This window comes from Lytechinus variegatus, chromosome 3, assembly GCF_018143015.1.
Source record: "Lytechinus variegatus isolate NC3 chromosome 3, Lvar_3.0, whole genome shotgun sequence".
Taxonomy (NCBI): Eukaryota; Metazoa; Echinodermata; class Echinoidea; order Temnopleuroida; family Toxopneustidae; genus Lytechinus; species Lytechinus variegatus.
In genome coordinates this window covers 2,468,760-2,495,305 of record NC_054742.1, presented here as the reverse complement: position 1 = coordinate 2,495,305, position 26,546 = coordinate 2,468,760, and the positions used below count along the sequence as shown (strand labels likewise).

Here is a 26,546-nt window from a genome sequence, read left to right as displayed (position 1 = left end):
TTTAGTACGTTTGAATGGCGAACTGGCTAGCTCCATAGAAAATAAAATATATTTTATGGAAACAATGTGACGAAGTACTTGAGTAAAGTACAATACTATTCAGCAGAGAAAAAAGAGGTCTTTTCTTCGGCTTGTTAATACGTTTTCACATATATATTCATTTTAACTGGCTCTTTTCGCCTTTTTGTGTGGTTTGTGTGGTATGAATATTTAGAGCTCCATGAAATTCATCTGGTGAGGGTTAAACAAAATAATACACGATAATAACAATTATTACTTTTCTTTCCAATTTCATCATTTCTTTCCCATTTTACGCACTCACCGTGGCTACAGTCTTCGAATTCAGGTTAATCTTAGTCAAGGCAATCGAATGAGAACTGCTGAAGGAGTTCAAGATGTCTAAATTTTGTAAGCATTTGTTAACTCATCATTTCATTAATTGTTGAAACGTCCTAATTTTGATAATTTACATCTTCAATGATTTGCATTGGATCACACTGTTTACATCTTATCATCCTGGCTTCTCGAGCTAAAGATGTTTCATGTGGCTTTGTTTTTTTTTTCAATCAAGTTTCTTAATCTTACCAAGATACGCAATGAATTCGACTCCCGGTACCTCTTTCTTCTATTAAACTTTGACAAACAGGTGTAAGCTTCCGCGCTTCGCACGCGAAGAAGATTTTTTTTTTCATTCGTCTTTTCCCCTTTTATATTCACAACTGTGTTTCGTATATTCACATTATTGACTGACTTGGAGCCGAAAGGGGTATTAGAGACGAGAGAGACTTTTTTTTTTACTTTAGTTTGATGAAGCATCAACATTATGGTAATCTTAAGTTCATATACCGACCCTTAAAAAGTGTATCATGGCTAGGCGTTTGACATGAGTATGAATTTAAGACATGGAGCCTGATATGACAAGATATAAACCTATATTTAGCTCCGTGTGTGTCCAATTTCCTAAGCATATTCAGAAAGTTGAGAGAGAACCCTTATTAAAGGAACTGTTTAAATTCAGTTGTACTAAGTAACGAAATCCACCTGTTTGCAAATACCCCAGGACAATTAAACAAAGTTCCCTAAACGAAAAAAAGTTTCGCTTAGTGTATTGAAGGCTTCTATGCTCGACCACTTGTTTCTATTTGTATACTCGAATCTAGAGTATGTGTACTATGGTGGCATAGGTGAGACAAGAGCTCGGAATAATACGCCATTTGAATCAGTCGTGTCACAGGCGGCAGTATTAAAAGCAAAATCTTTACTTCAACTCTCACCTCCACCAATGTTGAGTCATGCAACGCGTGGACCTCGGTTCGTTGCCAGAATTGAATAGGTTCTATTGATGACAGCAGGTACCCCACCCTTTTAAGTCGGTTCGTGACACAGGCTGTATGAATAGAGCATACGCCCCTGTCCATTGAAGTACAAACGAAGCGAAATCAGGTTTCGTGGGCAAATTTTTATGTTAACATTTCATTGGTCTCATATTGACGTACTGAAAACTTTACCTATTGTTTGGCACTAGTTTCTGTGTGCATAAGCGTATTTCTGTTGTGGTAGAAATATTGCTGACTATTGCCATGCAAGAGATGAAGGGGATTCATTTTGTAGTTAACCTCAGGACATCAGTGACACTGTTCTAATGAGTACAATACACAGAAGGGACTTTCTTTGGAATGTCGTGTAACAATGCCGCGTGACATAATAGTGATTTGTGTGAATAAGATCGCGAACACTCGATTGGAGGTACTCATACAATGAATGGTGATGACTCTCGCCCAGAATAAGCAGTCTGACGGGAAGTACACTCCAAAGCTACCGGGATGCTCTCGATTCGGAAAGGCACTGTCACCGTCAGATCCGACTTCTGGGAAATTTTCATCGAGGAAATCGTAGTCGATGACGTCGGGAGAAGGAATTTCTTTCGCCAGAGATGGTGATACGGACCTTTATATTATCAGCCCCTCCTGTGCGATGGGTGGCTACGATAGTAGGTCTGATACTCCTTGTGATGTCGACCAACGGCTTTCCTGACGGCGCTCCTGTGGATGCGTGTGGAGATATGATGCCTGTCCATGGGATGGCAACACCTCAGGTTAACCAGAATAGACTTGGTATTGCCATGACAACTGTTGTGATGACAGACGAAGATGATGGTGACGAAGAGGATGGCGATGCTACTACCGTTCATGGTAATATTCTTTATGACATTGCTCCAGTTATGGAAAGTTATAAGCCTATCCGTTCTCAACCGGTAATCCAACCCGGGTAATCCAAGTTCAAGCTTATCCTCAAATGAAGGGCTTATCGGTGGTCCTAAAAAGTATTCGTTCGGTTGAACAAGTTGAACTATTCAAAAAGTTTTTTTCCTTTGGTTACTCTTCTTGTTGGTAGGTGTGACTTATTTAATTGCTAAAGACCAAATATTTTGTATATGATTTGATTCGATTTATTCCACATTCACAAAGACATAGCGACATGATTTTACAATATACATTCACTAAAACAAAAAAAAAGATAAGATTGTTTTATTGCAGATCCCCAACTTTGTGTTTTGATTAATTTCACCATAAAATTACCATCGTGTTTAAAAACCATGTATTTAATAGAAGATCTGTTAATTTGAGTGTAATCCAAGCTATGTGGGGAAGTTACATGTTGATGCCGAGGTTCCGAGCCTTGGTCACGTCCACTCATTCAATGAACAAGGTTATAATATAACCTTGTTCTCAGTTATATCTCCATGTGTGACAAAATAAAGGTGGCAATGTTTGGCTTATTTTCTCTTTTTCTTTGGGGCAAATGCTTCATTTTTTTACACTGACAGTTTCCATTAGACCTGTTAATTCATACCGCTTGGCTCTTATTTAAATTTGATTCTTTATATCATTTTTTTCTTAATTAAAAATAGAGATCAAAAAATGAAAATTTTCTTGCCATATTACTTTCCACCAATAGAGGGCGTACACAAAAATATGCCCAAAATTCAAGTTTTTGAGCGCTCTGGTGAATACAAAAATTATTCCCACATTACTAATGATAAATAAATTAAAACTATATGGAAATTAGTAATTTGGTCACAAAAGTGATATTTTAATGATTTTTTAAAGTGTGTGCTCTATACAGCATTGGCATACCATACTATCCATAGTCCTACCTGTAGATTCTCCACAGGCCAGATGGTAGCAGTGAACAAGTGGTCACGTCTATCGGACGGTTACATTAAATGTCGGTCCCAGACATAAATATTCATATCTGATTGATACACGTCTGACAAAACTCAAATACACACACACAATTCTATTGTATTTGCAATTCATCTAATTTGTACAGCTGCTTTCACATCAAGCCTCCTCTGTTGAGATTCTTTTATTTTTACCTCTACGGCCTAATTTTCTTCTTTCTCAATTCTCCAAATTATTTAGTTTAGTCAGAATTATGCTATGAACAATTTCTTTCTATCTGTATTCATAATCCATCCAACACTATCCAACAACATTTGTTAAAATGGATTCGTGATGAATGACAATAATTGTATTGATGAGACACAGAGGCAGTATTATGGTGTATATTTATAACAACGATCATATATTGATATTATGCAGCTGTGACTTTAAGTACAGAGTTATCGAAATCAATAGGTGTTAAATTTTCTGTGAAGTGGAACATGAAAATAAGTGTAGGGTATTTTTCTTACATCAAATTACGGCGAAAATGTTTGTGTTAAACTTTGATATGTTGATATTATTTTGTTATGATTAGAGCAATCGTAGATTTGATTTGTATTGTAAAATGTACTCTATTCATTTCTTTAAAACTCACATCACATATCCAATGTGTGTACGGTCGTAAAATATACTTCATTATTTCTGGAACAGTTAGGGGTTTTTGTCCCTCAGAATACGAATTGCTTCCTTATTCCCCAGTTGAATAAATAACAATGGGTTACTGCCATTGTGCAATGTATTTCTAGTTTGTATTTCGGCTTTAGACGTTATCAGTGTGATATTTTGTGGGCCATTTTTCACATTTACCACCAAATTGAGACTGTTAACTTGGAAGTGTGTGAGTTCTTACAGACGTGTATCAATCAGTTGTGATTATTGGTTCCGATATCACGTCACCATCCCACAAAGGCGTGACCAGGACTCGAACCTTAGCATCAATTCGAAGCCTCTCCCGTGTACACTTGGATTACAGGCACACGCCAATGCCCGGAAGAGTGCATGGTAAAATGCTGTCTTTCTCTTAACATTTAAAACTTTTCGAATGGGACCTCCAAATTATACCGAGATCTTCAACATTATTTGTATATTATATTAGCGGCTCGCATGGGGCCATTTAGAAAAAAGGGAGAAAACTTGTTTTTGCGTATGTGGCGTGACACTTTGAAATTAGCCACTTCTAACCATCCCGTTCACCAGTCATTTGAAATATGAAATAATGAATTGATATTTACCGAGGGTGTGCCGCCTTGTTCAAAGTTGACATTCACCGTCAGAGCAGCCACCACGAGTAAACAGAGAACTCAAAAACAAACTTGTCGCTCTCAGTTTTTTTTTTTAGTTTTTGAAGGATCCATTTCCACAAAATTTTGTTTGCACTCATTTATGACAGTAGGCAAATCGGAATTGACTGGGGTGATGTTAGCAGCATGGTGAGGTACCTTTTTGGTTGTATTTCAACATTATCAAAAATCAAATCGCAAAATTTATCTCCTTGCAATACAATCATTGAAATAAAGAGTTATGATAAGTATGTGCGCATACAGGAATTTAAACAAAACTGTGAAACATGTAAGCTTACATTCTATTTATAAAGCCTTTATACTACATATCCTTATACAAATTGGAAGACTGGATTCATATTTGCTGGGTAAACATTTCTTTCTTGAATACTTTGGAATAAAAGATATTGTCCCGATCAGATAATTGTGAGAATTTTTCCTCTATTAGAACACTGACGTATATCCATGGAATCTCGGACTAGAACTTTTTCCCCAAAATGTCAGAAAAGCATTTTTTTAATTGGAATTAATGTATTATATTCTGCAATACAATTGCCATGGATTTTCATATCCGTCCTATTGGACCTGTTTTATTATGTGATTTTTCTTTAACATCTTTTTTTTCTTAGACGTTCGAGTAGAATTACCAAACAAAAAATAGCACTTGTTCCTCCAAATATCGAATTGCTTATGCTCGATAGGTGGCGGGGTTTTTTTCGAAATCGTTTATTATAGATTTCAGCCTCTAAATAAAAACAATAATTATTACCTTCGATTTCGTTTGCTTTTTGACAAATTAGATGGCTCCGTATCTAGGATTCATAAATCATAACTATTAAAAATGAATCAAACATATTTATAGCTAGCAAATCCTCTTTATATTTGAATATGTATCCGGATAGTTATATGCGATATACCAATTGTAAACATACTTTATACTGCTTTCATTGTGAAAATGCTGATTATGCGCGATCGGTGGCGATTTTTTTTCGAAATTGTTTATATTAAAGATATCAGCCTCTCAATAAATACAATTATTACCTTTAATTTCGTGGTCTTTTTGACAAGCAAATTAGATAGCTCCGTATCTAGGATTCGTAAATTATAACTATTAGAAATGAATCGAACATATTTATAGCTCGCAATTCCTCTTTTTATTTGACTTTATGAATCCGGATAGTTATATGCGATATACCAATTATAACTATACTTTTTACTTCTCTTATGGTAAAAATGAAATCTACAAACCATTTGCATACTTGAAGCAGGGGCAACCCCTATGATCATCTATATTTTTTATAGATTTTTTTAAGTAATATTTTTTTCTTTCCAAAGCAATATTATCATATATAATAGTACAATCAACAAAACATTTTTATTTTTCATATAAAAAGAAATTCATCATTGATAATTGTTTAAACATAATGAACATGCAACATAATTTAACTGAAGGTATGAGAGAAGTTTAAACAGCCCCCCCCCCCTCGTCATCTGAAGCACAAGCACAAACAAAACACAATCGGACGTACATACACACACACACTTTTTTTTGTTTTGAATAATGTTTTTATTCTGATTTCATGAACAAATAGTTACATAACATTTCAATTTAACATTTCAAATCATATATAATACTTTACACTTCATATTTTCACTTTTTTTCCACTAACTTAACAAAATCATGAGTCATATATATCTTAAAAAAAACAAACAATGAAATCAGTTATTATAAAAATGCTTAAAGACCAAACTTCCCCCTCCCCCCCACCACAAACACACACACACACACCCAACACACCACTGCCCAGAAGATCTGCTCACACTCATTATAAATAAATCATGTTTAAAAGTACAAAACAATTCGATGAACAATTTTGAATATAACAAGCTCACGGGAGAAGCATTACATATATTGAAAGTAAATAAAGACTTACAACTTAACCTTGTCACAATTTTACTGATTCCCATTTTTGCAAGTGCCGCCCTATAATTTCCCCATTTTAATAGCTATTTTCTTTTCTTGATCCTTATATTCTAAAATAAGTTTATGTATATCGTCAATGGTTGGTAAAACACACACACACCGAACACCACCCAACACCCACACAGCCCCCCCACCCCCAACACACATACACACACACTCGGAAGTACACAGCCCCCTGTAATATCATCGATCCATGATATGCGTGCCTGCCTTGTTACCTCTATTGGTGAAAATTTCCCATTTTCAGAGATGGTGCACTAAAGTGCCCCTCTCTTTTTTTTCCTCGTGTTCATTTTCTATAATTTGTCGTTTTATTTCTTGAGATAAGGGGGTATTTTTATTCCTACTGTAAACAAAGATCATGTATTTAATTAACAGTATTAAATGATTAATCAACTGTTCCTTCCCTGCATTAGATATCTTTATACCAATGTGAATTCCCTTCCAGTTCATATTTTCAACATCAATTAAGTTTAAAAGGACACATTTTTTTTCCAAATATCTCTTAATTTTGTTTTGCACTTGAAAAATAAATGTTCATAGGTTTCATCATTTTAATCACATCTTTATTGTCGATGTAGAATGCAATTACATAGAGGGAAAATTATTGACGGAAATAAATCTATGCAATAAAAGCGTGCTTTGTAATACGAACACATTTTTAAAATAATTGTTTTGGTAACACTTATTAAGGAATTTAATCAGGAGAACTAGAGCCGTTAAATAATCTATGCGAAATCGAATTTCAATTTATTTTCGAAATATTTTAATTACAAGTATTTGACAAAAAAGATTGTATTGCAAGATGAGGATTTTGATGTATTTCAGGTATTGTTTTCTTCAGAATGTGTCAGTTTTTTGTGGGAGCGAATAAACAATCAGGTGCATTATGTTTCGTTGTGGAATCTTTTCATCATTTATTGGCAAACTTCCTTTCATAGAGAGAAACCGGACAAATCTCGACCAACTCCCACTGTAAACACAACTTCAGATGAAATCGCGGACCCAAAATGCTTTGAATACTCTTTAAAAAATTGTTGTTTTTTCTATTCACTAAATTTTAAGTATCTGCCAGAAATTCTTAATTTTTTTTAATGGTCCATCGATATCTAGTATGTGTTTTCAATTGTAAATCGAAACAGATATACATACAGTCACCATCATGATCATGATCCTCATCATATCCGAACAAAATCACGAAACAATGTTTGCTATATACGTGTGTTAGTACCATATATCATTGGCAAAATACACAGCGCTTTCTCGTGATCAGATTTCCTTTGACGCATGTATATGCTCTGTTTTACTGATGGAGATCATTCAGGACGCTACCCTACACCCCCACATTTTTACAACTATACGACTATACAGTGCGTATCAAAAAAGGGACAGTTTTTAAAAGTCTATAAAAAAATTGTTTCAAATCATATCTATATTTTGATGTTAATAGATGCTCTGAGATCTTATTTTTGAAATGCCATTTTTAAAAATAAATAAAAAAAATAATAAAAAATAAAAAAATTTGTTCGCTTGAGCGAACACGGGACGTTTGTGTCGGGGGTTCAAAAAGAGGCTTGCGCCAAAATGGCAGAAATGAGAAATTTGATGATTAGACTTTTGGCTAATCAGCAGACTTCCTCTTAATCTTTTCATTATCTTTGCCATAATTTTCGAATTATGCTGTCAAATTTCATTTACAAATTTATTTATTTACCTGAATTATTTTGTTTTTCATCTAAACTTCTTTTACCTTTGATTTTTTTTTCATAAGTAAGAAAAGAAGACTTTTTGTCAACCCAAGTAAGAAGATTTGCATTATTAATTGGGAGAATTTGTAATTATTCAAATCCTTTTATAATGTGAAACAAATTATGTTATGGTACCTATAAAAGACATAAATCCTATTTTCAAGGGGTTATTGAATCCTTCACCAAGTTTAATTATGTGCTTGATAGGACAAACAGGAAAGGATTCATATCTTTCAATGGCAATGGTGTATTGAGTCAATTTTGAAGGAGCAAGATATGGCAGATCGGGTAAAATGTATTAAAAAGTTGTGAAGCGAGCAAGCAAACGTTTCCACTTTTTTATTAAAATATCAAATTTTGTGATTTTGACATAATATTCAGAAAATGATATCATATTTCATTTTCTATGTTTTCTATGTTTTCTTTCATTTTCCTTTTCACTTTTTTTCTTGGTCATGATTTTTTTTTGGGGGGGAGCACCCCGAGCCCCCACCCATCAGTATGCCACTGTTCAAAGGCACCATAACTTTGTAGCACGCAATGAAAGGATTTAAAAAAAAACACGCTCTCCCATACTTCGGTTAAAAAAATGTTCTTGCATAAAGAAGGAATATTCGAAGCTAAAAGAGAACATATTAAAAAGGAACAACATAAATATTCAAGCAAATAAGTAAATTTGGAAATGAATTTTGACCGCATAATTCGAAAATTATGGCAAAGATAATTAAAAGATTAAGAGGAAGTCTGTTGATTAGCAAGAACTCCGATCATCATATTCATCATTTTATGCCATTCTGGCGCAAGCCTCCTTTTTAACCCCAAACAAAAACATTCCGTGCTCGCTCAAGCATGAACGAAACTAAATTATTTTAATGGTATTTGAAGGATAAGACCTCAGAGCACCTATTGACACCAAAATATAGAGATCATAATTTGAAACAAAAATTTTATAGACTTTTCAAATCTGTCCCGTTTTTTTTGATACGCACTGTATAGGCGCAGCTTTTCTGACGGTGGCGGCGTCAACATCGAATCTTAACTTAAGGTTATTTTTTTTAAATGACGGCACAACTTAAAAGGATAGTGACTTACTTCGTGAAACTTGGTCATAATGGTAATCAAGTATTACTAAACATCCTGCCTGAGTTTCGGGTCACATGACAAAGATCAAAGGTCATTAAGGGTCAATGAACTTAGACCATGTTGGGGGAGTCAATATCGAAATCTTAAACTAAGGTGAGTTTTTGAAATGTCATCATAACTTAGAAAGTATATAGACCTAGTTCATGAAACTTGGCCATAAGGATGATAAAATATTAATAAAAATCCTGCCTGAGTTTCAAGTCAAATGATCAAGGTCAAATGTAATTTAGGGTCAATGAGCTTTGGCCAAGTTGTGGGTATTTATTTAATTACCTTCATAACTTTGAATGTTTATGGATCTGATTCATAAAACTTGGATATAAGAGTAATCAAGTATCACTAAACATCTTGTGCGAGTATACCAGGTCACATGATCAAGGTCGAAGACCATTTAAGGTCAATGAACTTTGGCCGAGTTGGAGGTAATTATTAAATTGCTGTCGTAACTTTCAAAGTTTATGGATATAGTTCATGAACTGCATGTGGACATAGGGGTAATCAAGTATCACTGACAAGTTTTAAGTCACATGATCAAGGTCAAATGTCTTTTAGGGTCAATGAACGTAGTATTGTATCATCATGTGAATGGTGTTTTTGTGAATGATTATTTTATAGTAGTTTTCAAAGTCAGCACTGCTGCTGTATTGAATCACGCAATGCAAGTGAGACTGCCAAAGGCGCTCCACTTGTATTGTTCACTGGCCGATTTAAGTTCTGACATTCAAAATTAATAAACAGTTAAAGAATAGTCGAAATTAGGGCTCGTTTGCAAATTTTACAAAATAGTATATACATGTACAATTTTTTTTCCAATCACAGCCCAACAAGGTTTTTTGCTCACCACGACAATAGTTATGCTTAGAACTTATATTTCTGATCATTTTTGTCTATGTCTTTCATCTATTCTATACAGTGACCTTGATAGGAAACCAACCATTTAGTGGATTCTTTAAAGGATTCATGATTCAAGCTCGTCATGTTGGAGGTGACAGACCTATCGGGAGATTTGTAAGGATACCTGCGGGACAACAAGGGCTCAATTGTTCCGGTGTAGAGAACTCGGCCGTCACGCATACCAATAACGATCAAAAGTTTGGGGTTTCATTTGCTTGGAAGCCGTTGAAGAAAGATGACACCACGAACGTTATATTCGTGTAAGTGACATTTCACAATAATTTTTTTTCAGCCAAACACCTTGAGGTAATATTAAATTCCATGAGGATATTTTATGCAGATCTTTAGATGACAAAACCTGTTTCATTTTAATAGGTCACAGGCCTAGTTTATTTTGTGTGCTATTTCATGGAAATCCTTTACGTCAAAGGACCAGACTTCACGCAGACACCTGCTTTTATTTAAACTTTCTCAAATTAACATTCCATTAAATCCTATTTGTGTCTTCAGAAAATTTACTAGTTTATATTTCCGGTCTATTTAAAGAAATTTGTCCTTGTTTCTAATCGATTGTCTTTCAAAGCATTATCACATACAAATTGCAACAATATTGTGTGACTCCATTTTACGCATAGTGTGAATGCTTTCTATTATAGGAGTGTATACTTTACGTCAACGGAATGGAAGACTGTACTGGGCGAGACGCCCAATGAAAATCAACATATGGGCGGCGTTCAAAATGTGCATGAACTTTGTTTATGATTAACAGAACGTCACCCTCCTTTTCGAGAAAATAGCATACCAGGCACTAATCATTATACATTATGTACATGGATAACTAGTCCCAGTGCCCATATCTTTTGGGAAAAAAAATTCTATCCTGTCTCAAAACAGAATGGCACCGATACTGAAATAGTAATCCACAAACTTTCATAAACGAGTCTTTTTTATGGTAACACTATGGTAATAAAGTAATATGCGTATAGTTAATTTCAGTAGACGATGATTTTCTTGATTCACGGTTATCCCTCTCATAATTTTACTCACTTCGAGACAAAGATGGCATGACCAATTAAAAATATATATTCTGTATAAATTTATTATCATTGTCATTTATTGTCATCAATTATCGCTCTGATTCCTATACAGTGCCACCATAGTGAAGTCTTACAACCGCTTTTGGACGAACATAATATCTGAAGTCCTGTTTCCTTCAGTCCCGACAACACCGTCTTGGAGAGATAATCCTGACGAAAACAACACATCTACTGAACCAATTCCTACGACAAACAGTACTACTAACTCTACTTCATTGTTCCAGAACGTTACTACGATGTCACCATTAACAGATGGGTCTAACGTGACAACAAATCTATCTCCTACCACTATAGCCCCGGTCACTGATAATAGCACTACCTCCCCTCCATCTAATACTACCACAAATGATGTGACCGAATATGTTAGCGCAACAACCGTTTCTTTTAATGGCTCGACAGTATTAAGCAATGTTACTATTAGTGTAACAACTACTGAATCATCAACTGATGCCGTGGATACTACCACGTCAGCCGCCGCTAACTCCACTGTGGACATCACCACTGCGGATATCATAAATATAACTGAATCGACTCGTTATACAACGGTTAATACAACCAACATATCCAGTAACTCATCAGAATTGAATGTCACGACTGAAGAACCAAATGTTACTACGACATTGAATCCTGAGAATGTTACTACGACATTAAATCTTGATAATGTTACTACAACTTTGAATCCTGATAATTTAACTTCGACATCAAATCCCGAGAATGTTTCTACGACATTATATTCTGGTAATATCACTACATCAGATCCCGAGAATGTTACTTCGACATTAAATCCCGATAATGCAACTACGACATCAAATCCAGAGAATGTAACTACGACATCAAAACCCATAAATATCACTACGACATCAAATCCTGAGAATGTAACTACATCAAATCCCAAGAATGCCACGACATTAAAACCCGATAATTTCATCACGACATTAAATCCCGAAAATGTTTCTACGACATTAAATCCCGATAATGCAACTACATCAAATCCTAAGAATGTTACTACGACATTAAATCCCGGGAATATAACCACGACATTAAATCTTGATAATGTAACTTCGACATTGAATCCTGGAAGTGTTACGACCTTGTCTTATAGTAAGAATGATACTTCAACATTAAATCCCGATGTCACAACGTCTTCCTACTTTTCCACAGTTAATGTAACGGTACCAATGGATAACATGACTACAACTCAAGAGCCTGTCTTATCGACAACTATCATGATTCCCACTACTGATCAAACAACTCAAATGACCACAGATTTTTCTAATAGTACAACAGCCATTAATAACGGAACAGATACAAATGTGACGTCCACAACAATAGCTATAACCTCAGGAAATGAAACGACTGATGAAAATATGACAACATCGTTACCCATTAATACAACATCAGTACCGATTAATACAACATCAATGTCGCCAACTCCGGATATAACAGTTCCGACTGTCACAAATGATTCATTTATAACAACGAGTGGAAATCAGTCAATGACCACGATGCAAAACGTAACGGTAACAGAAACAAGCACCAATTCAAAAGAAACATTACCGATTACAACAACAAATACAACAGAGCCATTTACAAATGTCTCATTGACTACATCATCACCTGTAACAAATGACTCATTTGCACCTACCAATAGCATGCCCATTGTGACAAACGTTACAGAAACTGTGACAGAAGCTAATACAACTATAATGTTGAATCTGTCAACTTCTGAAAGCACTTCGACATCAAGTCCAACGACAGCTGAGATAACATCCACAAATGCATCCTCCTCTGATTCAACGTTAACTATAAATTCAACAGAAACCATGACCTCAGATTCGAGTTTAATTCCTTCGACGTCAGTGTCAACAAGCAAGACAACGATTGTCACTACACTTTCAATGTTGACAATGATGACGACATCAGGAACACCAGCAACAGCACCCGAGACCACTCAACAAACTACAATACATACCACCGCAACACTCCCAACAACTCAACAAAATACAGCTGATACTACTACGATCATGTTAACAACTGGAAATGCGGTGACCTCTGCAACTACAACGGTTGACCAGCCAACAGACCTAGTGACTACTCAAGATGCAGTCACGTCCACAGGTAGCACTGATGATTTGCAGAGATCTATCATCCCCGGTGAAACTTCCACTTCTCAATCACCGATAGTTGGTAAGTCATATGGTATCTAAATTTACAATGTTTTTCTTTTTCATAGGGGTTCTTTGAACTGTAACAGACACATGTAGTTCATCATTTGCAGTTTATCTTTAATCCGCGATTTTTAGTTCATTTTTAACTAAACGAAAATATATTCAGCAGGTATTAATCTTTTGTTGTGTGTGATATGAAAAGTTAAATTTTTGGGGACTTAGGTTGATGGTATATATCATAAAACCCTGCTCTATTTTCTGAACTCCATAAATTCAACCATAGTGCTTAATTCTTTGCTTCTTGTTTTCCCTTTGTAACAGAAAACAACAATGAGGTATACGTTCGCTTTAGAATTACTGGAATAGATTTTACCAGTGCATTGACTCAACCTTCATCTCTAAAATACACCAACCTTGAAGCAGAAGTCGTTTCAACTGTAAGTAATGTGTGTGTCATAATGAAAAAAAAATGACACTTCATTTTCGGGCATTTGATTTTTAATTATTCGTAACCTATTGTCAGTTATTCGTAAAAATACACCTTGAAATCAGACGCGGGTCCAAGATGTTTTGTGGTTTTTTTTTGGGGGGGGGTGGAGAAGGGGGTGCGTTACGTTAAAAAGTTGACAAGAAAAAAATCATTACATACAAATGAAGGTTCTTTTTTTACTTGAGGTTGAAATTTTGTGGGATGCGACCGCGCATTCCCCTCCCACTCCCCTGGATCCGCGCCAGAAAATCATTAATAATTTGGATAGGAATCGCGATCGTTACTTGATTTACAAGAATTAGTTGCACAGTCTTGTTTCAAGCAAATGTTCGTATTTTCCTTTATACTATTTAGACACGGTCATATTAACTTACATATCCTCTATAGGATAGTGAGTGAAATACTGTAAAAAGGGAAATACAAGCAATAGTAACTTATCTCCGATATGAAGTGAATTTATGAATATATCGCAATCTTCCAAATGACAAGCAAGTTTCAGAATTTCAAACTCAAAGGCTTTGTGACTCAGCGTTTTGTTCATTAAACCAGTCAAGTAATCACCCTGACCGTGACCATTGTCTAGTTATGTATCTGTTCTATAACCACCCCGTACAGCCACATTTTTTAACAAGCAAATCTATATTCATTTTATTATATTTTCTGCAGTTGGAACAAGTCTACAGTTCAACCAACAATTTCAGGAGTGCTGGCGTCACAAGATTTTTGTAAGTACAAGTATATATATTTGTAGACAGCTGAGGAGATGGGTTGATGCCTCCCCCGGATTCTTCCCCTAACATTCAAAATAGTTAATTTAAAACGGTGTTAACATATTTTTGAAACACACTCTTGATAGGTTGATCTCACATTCGGGCGTCGAGACAGTAATTTACCAATACCCCTTTTATGCACATTTTGAGGAACATAATCTGGATTTTAAAGGGGGTATCGTAATGCTCGCGGTTTATACGGATGATGAATATTTTAAATGTGAATACGTTTCGTAACTGTATTTTATGATGTCATGAACATTGCATGAGCAAGTGACTTTGCAGGGGATTAAAGCTATTAAAAAAAATAAAAGTATGGTGACAAGGACGTTGAATCAACACATGTTACCTTCTGTTAACCATACATGCAAAGGGGGCTTTTGTTGTGAAATCACTGAATTCCAAAAAGAAGTTACGTAACTGTGCAACAACAAAAAACGCCTTTACTTTCACAACGCTCCATCGCACTTGTTTATGTAGTCTGTATGCTGTCAATTGATACAAGGAATAAGTACGACAATCAAACAAGATTTTGTACATCTATTCAATGAAATAATAAATACCAAGAAAGAGCTACGGAAAACTACAAATACATAAACATTTCTATGGGCATGATGGGGATGCAGGAGATTCAACCGTAGAAAATGTATCATGCAAACAACTCCATCGAGTATTTTTCAGCATTTGGGGTCGATAATTCTCATTTCATTCACTTTCATGTTTAGACAAATTCGTATGCTTCAAATGTGACCATCACTCTAAAAAATGAAAGGAGGGGGTGGGTAAATCACCCCTTAAATGAATGACAACGTTTTTAAAGAGGTTCGAAAACGCTCACTTCTCGTCTCTTTGTGGAGTTGTCGTCATATCTTTGTGGAATTGTCGTCATAACTTTCAAATGAAACTCTTACATATTAGCAAATATGTATTTCTGAATATCCTGTGCGCATTTCAGGTCACACGACCCAAGGTCAAATGTCATTTAAGGTCAATGAGCTTTGGCCGTGTTAGGGGTATGTGTTGAATATGCATCATAACTTAAAAAAAAAAAATTCTTGATCTCGTCCATGAAACACATACATAAGGGTAATCAAGTATTAATGATTGTTTTGCACACGTCTTAGGTCACATGATCATGGTGAAAGGCCATTTTGGGTCAATTGCCGTATTAATGATTGTTTTGCACACGTCTTAGGTGCATGATTATGGTCAAAGGCCATTTTGGGTCAATGGACTTATCATAATTTTCTTTAAATAGCTGTTTCCACAGTCAGCACTGCTGCTATATCAAATCGTGTACTGCAGGCGAGACTGCCAAAGTCGTTCCACTAGTTATTTAACGGGTTTTCAAGTCTTCACAACGGATTTATCATTAAAATGAATTTAATAAAAATGTCCCGGATATACTGAGGGGGGGGGGTCTTCCCACGAGGCCGATTGTACTAATATTTTTCTCATTGTTGTTATCGTCAACTTATAGGGTACTGATTTAGTTTACATTAAAGGTGCCTTAACCGGAAGACTTCAGTTGACGTAGACAAACATCTTGATAACAGAAAATATATTTGACGAATCAGTCTCGTGGACCATCGGCCTTGTGGACCCTTTCCTTTTATAAAGAGAGTTTCCCATAGGGAGATATTACTAGTTTATTAGTATATAGCTCTATGGGGTTCCCTCTCATGGGTGTCGATCGGTGTTCATGGTTGGGGAATGATGATGGTTGACGCAGATTTTTTCGGGGGTGGGGGTAGGACGTGTGAATTTTTTTTCGAAGAAATGACTGACCGAACTTTTGTCCTCTGTGATGGATTTTTTTGTTGTTGGGGGAGGGGTCATTTGCGTAATGAGTCTCTAATTTTCAGAGGGCCCGGACGTGTGGTAAAAGACACAATTTATTCATTTATCCCCCCCCCGATCGACACCCATGATTCCCTCTAGTGTAGTTATATAGTCTCTTATGTCTCGTAGATATGATATGGGAACTGTCACCTTGCTGCTTTGATAAACGCTAAAATCATATTTAGTTTGACATTATAGCATTTCTGTCGAATGTATTTATCTACCATAATACCAATACAGGGGGTAGGAAGCGATTGCCCCTATTATTTTTTACGGTGGTATGATGCGAGAGGGTAAAGAAGAGAAAGAAGAAAGAGGAGTGTCAATTTGTAACTATATTTAACAAAATGGTGTTACCTTAAATGGCGTCTCCTGTAAATGTCACCACCTTAAATGTCTAACCCCCCCCCCCCCCGACCCCCTATTCTCTGACGCCTCCCCTGCATAAAATCCTTATATTTCGGGTGTTATCCTCTCATAATGTTTGTTTAATCAATTGAGTTAGTGATTTTGTGGCAAAGCAGAAACACTAAAGAACAAAGAAATACCGACCAAAGTTTCCATATTATACTTGATTCATCATCATCATAACTTGATTGCTAGACAAACATTGTTTCTTCTTGCGGCATTCTGTAAATTCTTTGATGGAATGTTTTGTGATATATTACTCTGAATAAAAGTACTCATTTATTAGATTTTTTATATTCTAGTCAAATTTACTTTCGTAAGTCTCCCCCCCCCCTTGCGAACAGCTTATAATTACCCACGTTCGCATAAATCAAGGAATCATGCGATTGATTGGATGCATATAATTTTAATGTGTGTTGTCTGATTAGAAACAAGGAAATGTAATCCTCTTTTTTATTCTCATATTGTAGGAAAGGAAGCGTCATTCCTGAGGTAAGGTTAGAGTTCACATCTTCTCTGGATGACGATTTGAAGAGCAATGCCCTAGGTACACTTTACAACGCGGTCGATGAGTCTGGCGGCAGACTGGGAAACTTTTCAGTCGATAACGTCGCTTCGATCGATGAAAATGGTAAGGAAATGAATGTCAATATTTTTAAGAGCTATATATATATTATATATTTTTTTTTTTTTTATTCCAGTAATGGACTTTTACCCTTGATAAGATTTCACCGGGGAATATTATTTCTACTTAGTTTTGAAACAGAGTTGACATAAACAAAATATTTAAAACCAAATCAAATGCTTGATCTGAATGGACCTCGCTAATGGGGATGGTGACAGGACGGGGGTTGACACCCTTTATGTATTCAAGCAAAAACAAAATAAAAAATAAGGTGAAAGAAGATGAAAGAAGGAAAAATGTATTGAAGTGGAGAGAGATGAAGCAGTGCAACAAATCCCGCATTGAAAAAAGGATAGATGTAACCACCACCAATAAGTTAAACTTATTTTGATTTTTGATTGTGGCCAATGAGACTTCAAATCTTATTAGCAGCCCATTTTGCTGTTATTTTTTTTTTCTTTCTAATAATTCCAACTCAAACTAAAAGTAAAGAATAATCAATGCGTAGTTGTTATGGATGGTATATTGTCATGACTAACCATTTATAGGTATAACTATATGGTAAAGTCATGATGGGCTTTTTTCTTTTGACAGGTTATTTCCAGACAGTAGACGCATGTTTTATTCTTCCATGTCCATCGGGTGCATACTGCTATGTAGATCCTATTGACAATCAATGTTGGTTAACATGTGATAGAAACTCGGGCTATTGTCTCAATGGAGGAACCTGTATCCCTCCTGATGATGGAGAGACCATTGCAACATGCACGTGAGTCATCTTACTTCATGTACAAGATTCAATCTAAGGGAATGTTCCCGAGAAGCGTTTTCGTAAAGTTACACAGAAAGGAATAATTTTGAAGTTGCTTTTCCTGACGATAATCGGTACAGATCATAACACCATTCTGACGCAACTTAAAATGGTACAGAGTCACGTTTGGATTGTTAAGTCAAACTCTTCGTGAAGCCATTTTGACCAATTGTTAAGCTTTGTGTTGCAGTAGCCATTAACTTATTAACAGACTCGTGAAAAACTTCGACTCGATTTGAACATCAGCATAACTATTTCGTGTCTCTAAAACTTGGCATGGACAAATGGCCGTACGCAACGGAATGAGGGGAGTTAACCATTCCCTTTCAAAGATGTTCAGAACGTACCCTTTTGGCAATTTAAAAAAAATCTATATCAGGCATGCACCAGATCTGTCTTTTCAACTATAAAATGAAAAAAGTAATCCCATTCGTAATGGCTCAATTGCTTGTCTCCTCGCTTTCATGTTTTTTTTTTAAATTGTTTATATACATTTTACGATTATATTCATTGCCCCCAAGGAAAAAAATATTGCGTTCGTTCATGCATTATGATCAGTAGAATTCGGAAGAAGGAAGCACCTTCATGTAAAGATCTTGAATTGTGAATGTTATAACTCTAAGAAGCTTCGTCCTACATTCCCAAGACCCACATCCCTTGTCCACACGTCGTTCGTTCGTTCGCCCTCGTCTCATCAACGAGTATATAATTTGGGGATGAACTCATTTGGAATTTATGCTAGAATGTTCACCCGATCTTATTTTAAATGCATATAGTTATTCCTTACTGTATACTTAATTGATTTTATTCACATATTGCAGATGTACCAACAACTATGAAGGCAGAAGATGCGAGGTTGCGATAACCACAGTTGCTCCAACAATTGATTTACGTAAGTTAAAAAGAAAGATTTTCAGTCGTATGATCTTGTAGAAGTAAATATTAAGTATCTATGTCTATTATGACATTATTTTGTTTATTTTGTTGGTAAGTGTACAATTTTGTAGATGATAAAACTAGACTGCTGTTGAAGAATTTCAAAGTCTTATTTTGCTATCCGATGTATTTTCTTACAGAAATGAGACTGGTAATAATTTTAGCATCTATCTGTGGAATTATGGCCCTTCTTTTCCTCATCCTTGCAATCGTTCTCATCTGGTGGTGTCGCAGACTAAAATACACGAAAAGGTAAGAACTAGTTTATTCATTCTTAATTAGAATTCATATTGTACGGGTTGAAGGCAAACCTTGATTTTAAAGATAAGAAAAGAAACAGACAACAAAAGAAAAATAAGCATCGTTTAGCGAGGGACAGGGAGTGAAAAAAAAATTACCACAGATTAGATGCGTTATCACATTATCAAAATTATATCATTATACACAATTTTCATATCACTCAAAAGTAGTAATAAGAAAATAGAATTATATTTATTTGCTGTGAGGTAATTCAGCGTTAGTATTTCCAGTCACTTTTAAGAAACAGCTTGAAATTGGTTACATATTTTACTCTTAAAAATATTGACAATGTGTGGAAGATGGCTGCATTTGAAACACTTTGTTTTAGATTAATACTGCTTATATTTTGATTGAGAACTAGAAGCATAATTACATTGTCTAAATTTTGAGTGCTTGGCGAGAGCGCCCTCCACCCCCATCCCCAGATCATAGTTAAGGTAACAACTTTTGATAATTCAATAAAACAATTGTTTATTTTCAGACCATTTATCTGGAAGATGTTATAAATCAGTTGTTCATTTTAATGACGCATTTCAGATATATTTTATGAAAATTATATGTGTAGGCCAATCCAATGCATCTGTCCTGCGGTGGTGTTTATCCTTTTCTTTCTCTGATAGCATTCAAATCATTTGTATATTTGAAGTAACTACAAAATTTCAATAATTTGTAAATATGTGTTATTTTATCCCATCTGTTTACAGAGTGATAGAAGAAGACCCTGCTCAAGTGGCCAAATGGCAGAACAGAGCGCGACGATCGAGAGCCAGGCGTGATGCCGACTCCAGTGGTGACGAGACGGTAGATGGACTCTCAAACTCAGGGGTGGCTGGAATGAGTTATACACTGAACAGAGAAACGCAGCTCCCCTTCAGGACTGAACAAGGTGCCAAATTGCCTCATAACCTAGTCGCTATTCCTGATGACATTGACACGAGTAGTGGGAGCAATTTTTACTTTACCGACTCGGATTCCGATTCGGAACATTTCCGTCCTAAAATCATCGAAGGTGGAGTGAGTTTTCCATTTTTCGATGGAAGTGGAAGCATCCCTGATCTGCTGGCATCAGCAGCTGACTATGAGATGGATGTGATGCAGCGGATGTCATCCAATAAGCCATTGGGTACCCGAGGAAGGTCTGTCAGTTTCAGCGACATTCAGCAAGTGATTTCAGATGATGATCGCATCGGGTGGGAGAACTTTACCTTCGGCAGTGAGGCAGCGGACAGTAACAAAAACAACAACTTTCAAATGCGCTGGGACTTTCAGGTTGGAGGAAAGTCTGATGATGCCGATGGTAAAAAGGATGATGGTGATGATGACGACGAGCGCAATAAAGGTGGTGGTCGAGGTCTTCTCGGTGAGACGAATGCATGACGGTACGCGCTGCCATCACCAAGCTCTGTTGAGAATTCTCATGAATCCCCTTTGCCTCGCTTGCCAGCTAATCTAGCGGATACATATTTCTAAAAGAATATGCTATCCGCAAGATTTATTTCTTCTTCTTAATCTTTGTTCAATACTTTACTCATATACCACCATTCATTCTGTTTGCATGATTGTTTTACTAACGCACTAACAAAGTAATATGGATCATAGTAAAAGTAAAAAAAAATTACCAAAGCATTTACCGTCACATTTAACTCTTTCCTCATAGAAAATGACAATAATGCTGCAGGAGCAAGCTTTCATTTGAATAGTCTTCTTTGCTGAATTATATTCAAAATCTAACATTGTCGTTCTCCGATATTTTGTCATAAAATTTAATGATAATCATGCAGCACCGTATCACAATATTCATGGTAGTAATTTGGATTTTAAAAATACTTTGACTTAAAATTTGAAATGAGAGTTACACTTGCCCATTTTAAACAAACATAGCAAAATAATGTTTAATCTGCCTTAAAATATATATATTTCTTACAAGAACCGTGTAAACAAACAAGCAAACAACAGTAAAAAGAAAACATTGAATTAAAGAAAAAGGAAAACCTGGATGAAAGAACAAAAGTCAGACTAAAGGGGATTAGAGCGTGATGATGGCAGCACAGCCCAATTCACCATCGTCGCCAATGCACAGTATTATGAATATTCGTCAAGTGTTTTCAATAAGATCTCCCTCGTGTTTTATCATTTCAAACTGACATGCATGTCTTTTTAAAAAATATTAACAGATATTACCAACCTTATTTGAAGTTATTTGTTGTAGAGAGTGTGACAGAATTCAACAGTGACCTTCCAAATATCTTATTCCTCTTACAAGGAAATTTGTCTCTCTCCATCTTCCTCATCCCTACTCTTTCAGTCCACTTTTCTTCTCCCTTTTCTTTCTTCCCCTTCTTCACTCCGTTGCCCAACGTCTTCCATATTTATATACTTCATTTGTCTGTTAACACACATTTTGGCAGCAGACAACCAACAATAGATTGAATAAACCGTTTTATCAATTCTCTAATTGACATTTGCGTGAAATCAAACCCAAATACTTAATTGTTCCATAATTGGAAATCAAGTCACGTCTGGTTTTCATGGTTGAAAGTGTGTTTTGTGAAACAGACCCACTTTTGTTGCACATTAACATTGGTTGATACGAATGTGAAGCCGTTTCACAAAGGATTTAGCATGTTCATAGGATCATGATAAGATTGCCATATGGTATGCTAGCATGGAAACCTTGATGTTGATTGACTGCAGAGGCCTGTTACCATGTTTGTAACCGGAATGGTAAAATTACCATAACTTCTTCATGAAACAGTCTCATGTATGGCAACTTGGGAATAATTACTTTCTATTCAAAATTTCGTTAGATTAGAATTATTGTTTAAAAGGTTCTGATAAGAATTGAACTGCCATTCTAAATAGTAAGAACCAATTATTATCTCCTTTAAAATCTAATCTACTAAGTCCTGAAATGGTTTTGAATTCGAACGAATTCGAACGAATTTGATAAGTTATTTCAGGATGATAAATAAGCTTGGTTACTTTTTAGTATGCTGTCAGTTACTTGACAGAGAATTGCATTTACAGTTTATTCTAAGTGAGTACATGATGGTTTTGCGATGTCAGAGTTGCCAGCTACAATCATTGTGCTTTTTAGGGGTCAGTCTAAAGAAAGTCGAGAGGATTTAATCAGGGAATTGGTATGGTCACTAACAATCCCCTGGTTTTAAGATGAAAAGCATTTGACGAATATCAAAACAGAAACAAACCAAATATTCCGTCCATAGTATTGTTCAATCCATTCTACCACAGTGGTGCTGTAATTCAAGGTTTATTTTGTCATTGTTGTTTTCAATATGTATTTTATGAATAGTCGTTATGTTTAGATAGACTAATGAGACAAAATATACAGTAATATAGTATAACTTTAGCAAAGACACATGTACTGGGGACGGCTCTATAGACTAGACTACTGAGTGTCACTCAAATCTACCGATAGCGCGAAACATCAATGAATTCTATAAATATTTATGTACATGCAAGTCATATTTGCCCATAGGCTGTTCATTTGGGCAATCAATGTTCAATCTGCTCGAAAGAATAAGGAATATACTGTAAGTAGATTTCATTCCATACTGAGTATGACACCGTGTCGAGACTATATTGTTCAATGATATTTATTGTCAAAATATGTATGACTTGACATGAACTCGATAATAGTCTAATGTTACGTTATTTCCGAGTCAATTCAAACAGAATTGACTCTACTTGTCATTGATGACGCATGTTCCGAGTCACTTTAAGTGTCAAATATGCCAAATTCTGTATTTGGCGTGTTGAGGATAACTTTTGTGGAGTTGATCCCCCTGCCGATGCCATTGTTACAGAATATAGTTGTAGGTGTCGCAAGTCTCACTGATGAAACTTACTCCAAATCGATCAATGGTATGTCATTCAAAATTAGAAAACATCCTTGATCGGTCTGGTATCAAGTGCCCCGTCTTACAAAGAGTTATGATTGATCCAATCAACCTCAACTATATGGACTTCCGTTAACGACAAAAAAAAATCTTCAGAAAATGTGCACAATGTACTTTGTGAACTAAGAGAAGCACACTGAATTGTCAAGAAAACGATAAACGTATATGAACGTACATGTCCAGAAAATGATTTGAATAAACATGCATTTTAGATGTTGACGTTGCTGGCTTTCCATATAGTTGTGGTTGATCGGATCAATCGCAACTCTTTTAAGACGGGGCCCTGGTATCAGTTCAGTAAGTGTGACCGCTACATTAAAGCTGAGTAGTGACAGTAAATTCACATATTTTCAACGTATCATCCAGAATCCTGTTAAACATTGGACACTCATTGAAGATGCTGCAATATTCCACGCAATAATATTGCAATTGATTGTCTAAATCGTATCCTATATATCTTATTTTATATGTTGCTGCTGCTGTCTTATCTAGATTTCTTACTCATTATTATGAGAGATGTGTAAGAATCAAATTAGATAGGCCTACAGGTAAATAAATGATTTCGAATAGCGGAAAAGCTAATGATCCGACATTTTAATGTGTTTTTAATGGTTACCCCTATAAGACATGAAAACTTGTATATAATGAGGTAATTATTGTCAAACTTATATAATATATGATACCACTTTATCTAAACTTACTGTTCCTACCACTAACGCTAAGAATCCTTATTTTATATGTAGATAGATGCTTAAATCACTTTCACCAATCTCGAGTAAAAAGCAATTATTTTCATTAACAACCCAATTTACATGTTAAAATCATACTTGTGTTTATTGATACTGTTTAATGTATGATATAGGCCCAATTCTTTGACACTATGATTTCATTCAAGTTTTTTTATAGATTCGTTTCATTTTATCAAGCATACCAAAAATAAACTGATTGTCGTCAGAAAGCTCTGTTCAATTATATTCGGTTATCATGGATTTCATTTTCATGTAGATAACGTTATTTGTAAAATGCTCACGCTTTTGGTTTTAAAGTGATGATCACAGATTTTTCCTACCCAGTACCCGATGGATTCTAACATGTCTATGTTAATATTATGTCATATATATTGTTTGTCTGATCGTCAAATATTGATATTACCTTTGAAAATGTGCATAACCTGGGCACGGTTTAATGAAAATTGTCAGCAATGCAAGCCTCATTTTCTGACAGTCTTCCAAACATTTTGTTGGTTCCTGTATTTTTAGATCTAAATTTACATTGAATATAAGCATTTAGATTCTTCAAATTTTGCTGAATTCGGATTATCGTATAAATTACAAGAGAGGTTAGCCCTATACATTTAGAAAAGTGATAATTTCTTTCCCGATCGCTCTGACTTTACGATTCATAACCAAACAAGAAGGCTTGTGTTACGATAAATGTATTTCAATATCACTGTCCACTGGAAATGAAATTGGGGGAAATCTTTTGTAAGTAAATGCTAATGTCGCCGAGTAAGATCTAGAATTTGACTGAAATCGTCAGGTGTCAATGCTGACATTTCTCATGAAACAGTGCCCAGAAGGAGTCGAGGACCTCTTTTAAATATTTTTTATGTCAATAATTTGCATAATATAAATGAGATTACATGGATATTTTAATGAATAAATTATACTTATATACAGTACATACATTTACGAAAATGTGATAAATATGTGTTCAGTATCTGTATGGATTGGGGAAAATAATTATAAAAAGATTGACGGGGCTGGATTTTTTTTTAATTGCGTATAATTGCACGACTTTGCACTCTTTTTTAATACCCATATATTTCCGTTTCTCTTTCTTTTCATCGTTTCATCATCATTGTTTGATATATCACTTGAAAAGCAACATGAAACGCTTGTCCCTTGTTGTATCGCCGTTGGTGCTGCCGCTGGGGATGATGATGCATAAAACTGTGAATTAGCTATATACTTCAAATTGCTATATAAAGATAGATAATTTCTCATTGATTTGATTATTAAAGTCCTTGCTTTTTTGTATTTTCACCCTCTTGTTTTTTTTCACCTCTCGAAACTTAGGCATCACCAAATACTTGTCCAATTAAGTATTTCAATAGGTTTTGTTTTTGTTTGTTTTTCAACAAGGAGGGTTTAATCGCTAGAGGGAATACCCTCTAGCGATTATTTCAATCCGCAATAATGAACCTATTTAGTATTAAGGAGGGTTTATTATTGAGCATCACAATTGAATTAGGGACATAAGTCCATGGTGTTGGTCTTTGTTTTCGAAATGAGTCTTTTCTCCTTTTTTCTTGTCATTTCGATGGACTAGAGGAGTGAGAGACAAGAGGGGCAGTTGCGCCCTTATAGTTAACAAAACTAACACAGAGTGTGCACTTTGTATGTCCCTGCAATTTAAGTTATCTTCTCTAAATGCCTTTATGGTTAGCTTGGTCGCTTCGCTCCATACCTTTCGCTATCTTCTTTATTATTTTGCGTGTTCTTGCCCGTAAAGAAAATAGATTCAGTGTACATCCAAGCCTTGGTTTTCACTGGATAGTCTGAAGTTTTCGATTCTTGCAGACTCCAAACAAAATGTAGAATACAACCATGAAGACAAGAACCATTGAGACGTACATAGCATTCCCTTCCATGTCTGTTGTATGTAGAAAGAAGAAGAACATGAGCGCACTGCGTGCTGTTAAATCAGATTTATTTCGAATAATGATAATAAAACCTACGATTGTTTATATGCGCCAAATTAGGCTCTCATGAAACTCACTTCTCTGATTATTACAGGGAAAATTGCTCGTGATATTTCACATTTAAAATAATTGGCGGCGGAAGGCAAAAAAATTAGGTGGGTTGTTACACCCACAAATGTAATAATCGCCCACAAATGTA

General features: G+C 35.4%; 1 protein-coding gene across 1 annotated transcript; it reads left to right on the top strand.

The window, feature by feature from the left end:
• The first annotated feature begins 1,651 nt into the window (after positions 1–1,651).
• Positions 1,652–24,289, top strand: LOC121409979 (uncharacterized threonine-rich GPI-anchored glycoprotein PJ4664.02-like). The gene is made up of 10 exons (XM_041601780.1): positions 1,652–2,192; positions 10,296–10,536; positions 11,426–13,560; positions 13,863–13,978; positions 14,698–14,756; positions 17,522–17,682; positions 18,271–18,445; positions 19,309–19,379; positions 19,564–19,675; positions 20,428–24,289. The coding sequence occupies exons 1-10, from the start codon at positions 1,934–1,936 to the stop codon at positions 21,098–21,100; spliced, it is 4,002 nt and encodes a 1,333-aa protein (XP_041457714.1). The 5' UTR covers positions 1,652–1,933; the 3' UTR covers positions 21,101–24,289.
• Positions 24,290–26,546: the final 2,257 nt, after the last annotated feature.